The sequence below is a fragment of the Carica papaya genome, chromosome 5, assembly GCF_054855325.1.
Source record: "Carica papaya isolate Zhongbai chromosome 5, ASM5485532v1, whole genome shotgun sequence".
Taxonomy (NCBI): Eukaryota; Viridiplantae; Streptophyta; class Magnoliopsida; order Brassicales; family Caricaceae; genus Carica; species Carica papaya.
In genome coordinates, this window is record NC_142313.1 from 6,141,926 (window position 1) to 6,151,966 (window position 10,041).

Genomic DNA, 10,041 nt, shown 5'->3' on the forward strand with positions numbered 1-10,041 from the left:
GATTTATATGGTATTATTATCTCTATAAGTTGTTTTTATAAATTTCACTATGGTAAGTGAACGGTAAATAATTTTATGATTGATAAATGAATTTGTTAAATTTAGTGCTCTAGTAATTGTTTTGATTTTATACCAACCTTACTTCTGTGCCGATGATATAGTGTAATATCCTTACTGAGCTAATATAGTTCACCATTTATTTAATCATTTCATATCAAGAGAACCTGATTCCAGAGCTCGATTCGTAAGAAGATTGCGAGTAGATGCTAGATATTTTCTATTTTCTATTATTTTTCTTATTTCTCGTATTTCTTTCAGAGATTAATTTCGTAATACTGTTTAATATTTTTAAATTATTGTGTAAGAAATGTAAACCTTAACTTTTTATTTCGCTTCCGCACTTAAATTATTATATATTTCCTTTTGGATTTCCGGGATCGTTACAAACTTTATCACATAAATTAAACGATAAAATAATAGATATAATAATAAAAATACTATTATCATATATTAAAATAATTTGCCAAATGATAATAATGTATTCAATATATTACATGAAGAATTAGATCGTGAGCATAACACTTATATCCCCCAACATACAATAAAATAATTCTGTTTAACAAGATTTCAAAATAATAAGATAATTTTTGTAAGATATAAACATACTAAAAATTTTAATGAATGTAGTTAATATATATAATAACATCACTTTATTATAATATAGATACATATATATCTAAAAATTGTAAACAAATGGCAAATGTTTTGATTAGAAAGACAAATGATATCCATGATAATATCTTATACTTATAAGAGCAATCTAATCTTTCAGCTCAAATATTATAAGCGCAATCTAATCTTTCAACTCATATATTTTGAGTTTCATGTATGTTGGAGAAGGTTAAGTGTTAAATGATACCTCATTTTATCTTAAAAATAACGTTTTATTTTTTAAAAAAACGTATCTTTATACACATTATATGCAGATTATTATTTTTTAAAATTAAAAATATATTTTCATTTCAAAAATTATGAATAGTATTTATTATGTGTTAGAGGAGTTAGTTAAAACATAAAAATATTATTAAATGACAGCCAACATGATTAGTTAAAAATATATATATTAAATATTTTTAAAATATTTTATTATTATTTCACAAACAGTGAACCGATGATCCATACTTCATAAATAGACACATTAAATTCTTTAAACTTAAATATTGTCATAAATATTTTGATCTAGCCAACATTGAAGCCCTATATATGTTCCATCTAATTCCTCGATTTCTTCATCCAAACAGGCAGCAAACTGTGAAATACGTTCTCCTCTGTTCTTTTTTAGTTTCCTAAATTCTCCAACACTACTCACTAGATTCCCCCTAAGGCAAGCAAAATGGAGCAAGCATCTAAGAATAACCTTTCAACCAAAAGGTACTGAATATCTAATTACATAAAAAAAAATTTCGATAGGCCATACGTATAACATCTATATGTATATATATACAGACACACATATATATGTATATAGATGATATAGTTATATATGTGTGATTTGGTGCAGGCATGCAGTGGTGACAGGAGGAAACAAGGGCATTGGTTTTGAGATATGTAAACAGTTGGCTTCTAAAGGGATAACCGTGGTTCTAACCTCCAGAGATGAGAAGAAGGGCCTTGAAGCTGTTGACAAAATCAGATCAGACCATGATAATGATATTACTTTTCACCAGCTTGATGTCACTGATCCCTCCAGCATAGCTTCTCTCGCTCTTTTCATCAAAACCCAGTTTGGAAAACTTGATATCTTGGTACATACATACATATATATATATATATACATACCTACACATATATATAACATGAAAAATATCCTTTATTTTGCAGGTGAACAATGCAGGGATCAGTGGAATCAGTTTAGACTACAATGCGCTGGCAAAAGCTAGTGAAGCTGCCGGCGGCGGATGGGTGAGTTATGTGTGGGTGCTTGTGTGTGTGTATGTATATGATATGTCTAGCTAGTAGGTATGTGTTTCATTTTTAAGAAAGTAGTTTAATTGGTTGGTGATGTATATTATACGTAAATGAAGCCGGCTGGGAAGCATGTGGATTGGAGTAAAATGGCTATCCGGAGTTATGAACTGGAAGAAGCGTGCCTGAAAACCAACTACTATGGTACCAAAAGGACCACTGAAGCTCTTCTTCCCCTCCTCTGCTTATCTCAATCTGCAAACATTGTCAATGTTTCATCTTTGTTGGGATTATTGCAGGTATCTTTTATATATATGTAGTAAACTGCACTACATATGTACTTAAAAAGTTTTGCAAGTTCGGGTATATTTTAACTATTTTTTAAATAATTTATAATTATTATGTAAAAACTCAAGGTTAGAGTCATTTGAGTATCATTAGAGTGTATATAAGTTGGTAGCTAGATTTGACTTTATTTTAAAATTTTATTAAAAATTAAGTAATCAAATTTAAAAGGTAACAATGCCATCTTCATTTACTGAAATACCTATTAATTTGTTGTTGTCGATTCACATTATAAATATTAAATATTACTTAATAGTAAATGTTATTTAAAAAACATAAAATAAACTAATTATTTTAACTAATATAATGAAAAAATATAAAAATAACAAAACTGCCGTTGCCAATCTACTTAACAGTAAATTTTTTTAAAAAAATTTATAACTGTGAAATAATAAAAAGACTAAACTGTTATTTTTAAAAATATGACAAGAAGGCATATATATCTAAAAATACAAAAAAGTTAAAGTAAAATATTAATTATATTTTTACCAAAATATTAATTATCTACAAAAAAGCTGGTTATAAGTACATCAATTAATGATTAAATTGCAATTTCAGAACATAGAAAGTGAAAGAGTTAAAGCAGTGTTTGGTTGTGACGATGTTGAGGAGATTACAATGGAGAAAATGGATAATTTAATAAATGAGTTCTTAAGAGATTGCAAAGAAGACAAGCTAGAAGCCAATGGGTGGCCACGTTCTGCTTATCAGCTGTCAAAAGCAGCCATGAACGCCTACACAAGGATTCTTGCCAAACAATATACAAGCATTTGCGTAAATTCTGTTAGTCCTGGTTTCGTCAAGACCGACATAAATGGCGGACTTGCCTCGTTAACGGCTGCTGAAGGAGCTGAGTTTGCCGTGAGGTTGGCTCTGCTGCCAAGTGGAAGTCCTTCTGGCTGCTTCTTTAAGAAGTTAGAGCAGACATGCTTTTGATTTGGAGCTAAGCTTAATGGATCATCATGGATCTCCATCTATCAACCTTCTTAATTTAAGTTATTTAGTAATATCTATTCTAATTATCTTTAATTTTACCGAATAATTTATATTTTTGTATATTTTTATGGGAGTGTGCACTTGAGTTGAATTAGTCATCTTATATGTATGTTTTTTAAAAAATTATTATATTATTAGTATGTTGTTATTGATATAAAATATTACTATTAAAATATATGAATTTATATTAAAAAATTTAAAAATTTTGTACGGTCTCAAAATGTATATATTGATTATTTCAGTAATTTCTATTGAATCAAAACTTATATTTTGAAAACTTTATGAATAAAGTTTCTATAATAAATAACTTATCTAATACTACTAGATAGATGTCTATGTGGAAATAATGTGCCCACTAATCAAGTTGACTGTAATACTCTAAATTCGATATGAGGCGCAATCTTACTCATGTTATTTTCATACAATGGGCTCACAAAATAAATATATGCATAGCTCTTTACATACAACCTAACATCTCATGCGATATATACAGTAGTTATATATACAGGACATGAGATTAAAATTTAGAGTTTAATAAAACAAAACGAAAATTTCTTTAATATGCACAAAATATACATGAATATGAACATTTTCACAAGTTCTACTCGTCCGACAACGATTCTGGCTCTTTTTTCTCCTCTAAAAAATATCATGGTAAAATTTAATGAGTTTTATCAACTCAATAAGTATTTATGTTCTTCCAAACCCAGATAAGATCTCATACAAGAACACATAATATAGGACAAATGCAATACTAATATTTTCAATGCAAAATTTATTTGCAGTTTTTATCATTTTCTAAACCAGAAATTACTTATTAAATACAATTGTTCGAACATTCTAATTTTATATTTTTCCAATCGAATTCCTCAATTACACTCGAATATTATTTATAACCTCAAAGTATTACTACATACACTCGAAAGAATAAATATACACTCGAATATCATTTGTAACCTTGAAGTATAACCACATACACTCGAAAAAATATATATACACTTGAATATTATTTGCAATTTTGAAGTATAACAACATACACTCAAAAGAACATATATGCACTCGAAAGGTTATATTTTAGATTTCATCGTGTGATGTTGTTTATGTCGTCATCGTGGAGAGGTGAAATGGATCCCCCCCCATCGTATGGATAACACACACACAAAATCTCATAATGGTCACAACAGTTACATTTGTTAGGTGACCCACACTCACAAATACTTATCCAAGTCTGGATTAAGTTTCAAACTCTATCCTCGTGCAAGTTCACCATGTCCGCTGAACTTCAACTACACCCGCACACTCCCCTCCTCGATTTAAACTAATCGAGAAGGTATTTAAAGTCCATACCATATTCACTCACATACTCTCTTTTCTAAATTCTTATTTACTTATCTCTTATTCCATTTTTCTCTTAAACTTTACTTAAATTAATCGTTTCATAACCATACATATTTTTCTTCTATTTTTATTCAGTTTTTTCGTTATTTTCTTTTCTTTTTCTCAACCTTCTGCTTTATTGGTGATTTCTATTAAATTTAAATTTTATATTTTATCATCAATTCAGATATTCCTTAGTCCTTGATTTTTCTGGTCTCCATCTCCTCATAAAATTTAAACAAGTTAGGGTTCATTCGTCATAGGTTTGGGTTCCGTTCTTCATCAAAAATTGGGTTAGTATATGTTCTACGTTTAAAATATACACAAAATTAATAATATACATGCATAAATTTAAAAATCCTAATATAGTTTCATAATCGAAAATACTTACAACTCCTTTGCATAACAACCTTTCTAGATCTGCTCGAACGTCCTATTTCCTGGTACACACACGACACAAATTAATTAATGTTATTTAAATATTAAACATAGGCTAAATTCGACTGAAATCACGGTTTCCAATGACAACTCGATAGGATGCTCGGCTCACCACGTAAGGGTGAGCAATCTACTCCCCAATAGTCTGTATTCCCAAACCTAGGTGTATTGAGTTCCCATACCCGAGGAAGACTTCTCAGTTTCTGAGTGGGCGAGTGACTAGGCTGAGCTCGCACAGCCAGCTCGACACCAACCGCCTGCCCTCATCCCTTATAGCCAAAACAATCACAAAAAAGGCTTATCTACATTGGTATGGTGCGATTTGGGCTCGCGTTTAACTCCGGATGGTCTTCTCAGTTCCCCGCAACTCCCCTTATTTGCATCGAAGTTTAAATGATGGATTTCACACCTACATACTGGTTAGTGCGAAATAGAAAAAGGGATTGAAGGAAAAGTAGATGCAAAGGATGAAAATGACAAGATTTACCTTATTTTGTTTCAAATTCTTCCATCACACGGTGCTCCTCAGTTCGATTTCCCTTTCTTCCCCTTCTTTTCGGATCCGACTTCCACGACACTCTCGCATCTGCTATTTTTTCTTCTTTTATTCCCTTGTGGCAGCTGTTCTCGGCTCTTCCCCTTACTCTCTCACTCGGCTACGCACGCTCCTTCTCTCCTTTCCTTTTCTCCGGCCTCCTCCCTCTCACTCGAGTAGTTAACTCCCTTTTTCTCTCATTTTCATATTCTCCTTTCAAAATGAAGAAGAAACCATAAATTTTTCCTTATATACCCCTCTCCCTAGGCCGTTGGATCTTGTAAGGCTCGATATAGACCGTTTAATCTAAATAGAATCCCAGCCGTTAGATCCCTCAGACGATTCGATCAAGACTGTCCATCTCCTGATTTCTTTTTGCCCCCTTTCACTTCTATTTAATTATGTTTTTACCCACATTTTTCTTACCTGTTTTTATTTAGGTCCTTGAAATTAATTAAAAAAAAAACCTTAATTTTTAATATTTCTTTCATTTAGACCTTAAATCCTAATTTAATTATTTATTTACATATCCCTTTTTATTTTATTTATGGTCCGGATATTATATGAACATCAGAGTTCTAAACGGTTCTCGAAGTATCTATATATTCAAAAGGACAAAATATATTAGAAGTTTGTTATAATTTACGTTGTTTAAATAAGTAAATATATTAACTCTATATATATTGATAATGTATTTTTAAATTTTTTAAATAAGTCTTTACAACCAATTACTATTTAAAACTCGTTAAAATATACATAAATAGTTGTCATGTGATACGTAATATACAATATTATATTTAAAAAAATTATTTAAATTATTCAAAAATAAAAGGCATAAATATTGAATAATTCCTTTTCTCTTTCTTTATTCCTTTCAAAACTTTCTCTCACTTTTCCCATTTCCATTCTCTCCATACACTAAACTTTCTCTCATTTTCTGCACTTTATTCTTAGTTAAAATGAAAATCTTGCAACTGTGTTAACTATAATAGTGTATTTAATCATTTCAACGTTAATGTTTTTATACTAATCTCACATCTTATTCCTCCTTTTTTTTTCTTCTTTTATGTCTTTTGTTCTATCCAACAAGAATCAGTAGGAAATATTTTTCTCTCCATTCTTCAAATAGATAAAAAAAAACCCTATGTAAATATAAAAAGTGGTCATATTAATAGCTACATTTGTGCATATAATAGGCTTCAAATGTATAAGAGCCTGAAACACTAAAGAAAATTAATTTATAATTTAAGTGCGGAAGTGAATAATAATGTTAAGATTTACATTTAATACACAATAAATTAAATTCTCCAATAGGGTTACAGGAATGTCCCTTCTACGTGGTTTATAAAAGACAAAAGATAATTAAAAAAAATGAATAAATGAGTATTCTAGGGCAACATTCACTAAGGGAGTTCGATAGGTAGATTACTCACAACTCTCTTACTGATCGAGATATAGATCTTAGTTTTCTTAATCTAAAATGATTGATGAAATGGTGAGTTACACTAAGCTATTAAGAATATCATACTAATTAACTGATACGAAAAATCGAAGGTTGGTAAAAATAAGAAAATAACTAATTGAACCATTGCTTTAAGTAACTACATTTAATTTTAAAACTTTTTATTCGATACTTACCGTTACGATTTTTTTCTAAAATCAACTTATAAAGAAAATTAACCAAATGACATTTTAATTTCATGCATAAAATCAGTAATCCTTCCTTTTTATCCTACTTACTAGGACCCTTGGGAGTCCATAGGGATATCCCTCTACTCGTAAACCTAGTATCATGATTTGACAATTAACTCGATCATTCACATACCCCGTCTGGTAAAGAGCGCCAAAAATACTATTGTCTCGATACCCCGTTCGATATGAGAGTGAACTATATCTCCTAAAATTCATCTGGTATGGGACTTCTCAATCTCGTCCGACTAAGATAATATCCACGGTAAGATTCTCTACATACCCGGTCCGTTCATCCTTTCCCACGATGCCTAGTAAGCTTTCATTTATTTAGATTCTCATCATCCAAGCAACCACTAAAGCATACCAATATCTCATTTTATATTCACAGATTAATTCAAATGGCACTTAAACAAGCGATACAGCTTAGTATGACCGAATAATCAAATAATCAGAATACCAAATTAACAATGCTAGAGGAACCAAATAACCAAATAATCGATGAGATCATAAAAACCATCAATTCAATTATACACAATATAATAGTAAGAAAATATAAACAGTACAGGAAAATAAATAAGAAATTGAGATAAATGTGAACTAACCAGTTCTGTCTCTACTAGTCGCCTATAATATTTTTAGAATTTTTCTAATTTTTCACAAAAAATATAATTATCGATTATTAATCCTCAATTTACCATAAATGAGAATAGGGTGAGAGATCTTTACTGCGGTTGGTGTCTTAAGATGTCGCGCTATTTACTACGCCTCCTAACGGGTCCTGAGCTTCCTAAATTTTCCTGCATAAATTTAAAATACTTGTCATGAAACTAAAAATACTCTAAAGTTCCAAATCGGTGTCGAAAACCCCTTTCTGGCTAATTTTAGAGTTTCGGCACGGCGACGCCACCGTGCTCTAGTGCTGACTCAGCCACCCACAGCGGCATTTCACCTTAGTCTGACCAGTTTTAACCAATTTTTTGTCAGTTTTGTCTGGTTTTATACGTATTCCTGTGAAAAAATATGTTAGAAAACCTCGGTTGGCCAAAAAAATCACAAAAAACTGAACCTATCGATGGGGGGTTCTCCATATGCGACAGCTCCACTAGTTCTCTTTCACGGCTAGGGTTTCTTCTTTGGCTAACCTGCATAGAAAATGATGATGAACACAATGGTCAAAAAATCACGTGAAATGAGAAATGGGAAGGGGCTCATGGGAGAGGTTTTAGGGTTTCGGTCGTGGTGGCTCTGCCGGGCTTTACCCGCAGTTTCTAACTCACCCGTCGTCTCTTTTGCTCTTATATGACCACAGGGAGACTCAGAATCAAGTTTTGAATGGGTATGGAAGAATTTTACTTTTTTGGTAGTCTACGGTGGCTCCAGTGCGGCAGCAGCCGGGGGTCGGTCTCTTTCCCCGATGGCTGGTCCTTCTTCTCCAGTAAGGGCAGGTGCAGATAGGGTTAAGGTTTCATTGGGATACGATATTTTTATACTTATCTTGCGTCGATCTGGGCCGTCCATTCGCGTCAAAATAAAGCAAAAAGAGCTATTTGATCGTTGCCTATTTAGGCTAATTGCGTGGATGAATCTTTGCTATTCATCGTGATTGATCTCATCTGTCCAATCGCACCTAATGAGAGAATGCATCTGAGTCATTCATGTGTACGAGAATTGAGATTTAAACTAGGATCGTTCGATCTGTTCGACTTACATGGCACAATCTGATCCGATCGTTATCAGCCAACACGTACTAACATGATGGTGATGCATGGCATTGTCTGATTGGTCCTCTGAAACACCTCAGATGCTAAGGTGTCTCAACTTATGGTATTTACAATTTTACTGCAAAATTGAAAATCTTTTTTCATCCCATTCCTTCCTAATTACCATTTCTCCTTATTCTTTAAGGTGTTTTAAGTTTTTACCCTTACACTAATTTTTCTTGGTTTAATTAATTTCTTATGATTATTCGATGTTTATGGTTTTAATTGCATAATTAATAGAAATGAAAAACTCAATTTTTATTTTATTAATTTCCGAATTTTGGATCTTTACAATATATAACACCTGTGTATATATATCTAGATTTGTGTATATATGTAATTAAAAAAGTTAATTGAAAAACGAAAATTTTAATCTAAATTATTGTTTGATAATACACTAATATGTGCCTTTCTAAGGGGTGAAAAGCGATACCCGAGTATTAATTATTAGTCAAAAATGTATTTTCTCTTGTGCTTTGTCCGGAATGCTCTATTTAATTTTATATATAAATATGTTAGTTTTATATAAACATATAAAAATACTTTAAATAAAATAATTTTTCTTTTATATGTACTTTTAGCTAAATATCGTTTATTATAATTTATTACATTCTTGTTTATATATCATTTTCAATTTATTTTTTAACATATAAATGTACAAAAACTTTTTATCACAGGCATCTTTATTTATAGTTTGTAAATAAAATAAAAATACTCTAAATTAAATAAATTACTCACTAATTTTTAAAAAACTTATAAACTTAATCTTAATTTTTAATTTTTGTTATTATTTATTTTTATGGTTCAAATTATCTGTTCTTGATCCTATATAATCTCCTTCCAAACCTTCCCTCCTTATTTAGTTTCTTCTTCTTCAGCTTCCTGTTACATAATAATACAGTCTCCTAGTTTCTTATATCTTCGTCGTCATCC

General features: G+C 30.9%; 1 protein-coding gene across 1 annotated transcript; it reads left to right on the plus strand.

Annotated features, from left to right (window-relative positions):
* The first annotated feature begins 1,296 nt into the window (after positions 1-1,296).
* On the plus strand, positions 1,297-3,465 carry LOC110811180 (short-chain dehydrogenase/reductase 1-like). The gene is made up of 5 exons (XM_022037597.2): positions 1,297-1,431; positions 1,562-1,805; positions 1,882-1,962; positions 2,085-2,264; positions 2,869-3,465. The coding sequence occupies exons 1-5, from the start codon at positions 1,394-1,396 to the stop codon at positions 3,244-3,246; spliced, it is 921 nt and encodes a 306-aa protein (XP_021893289.2). The 5' UTR covers positions 1,297-1,393; the 3' UTR covers positions 3,247-3,465.
* Positions 3,466-10,041: the final 6,576 nt, after the last annotated feature.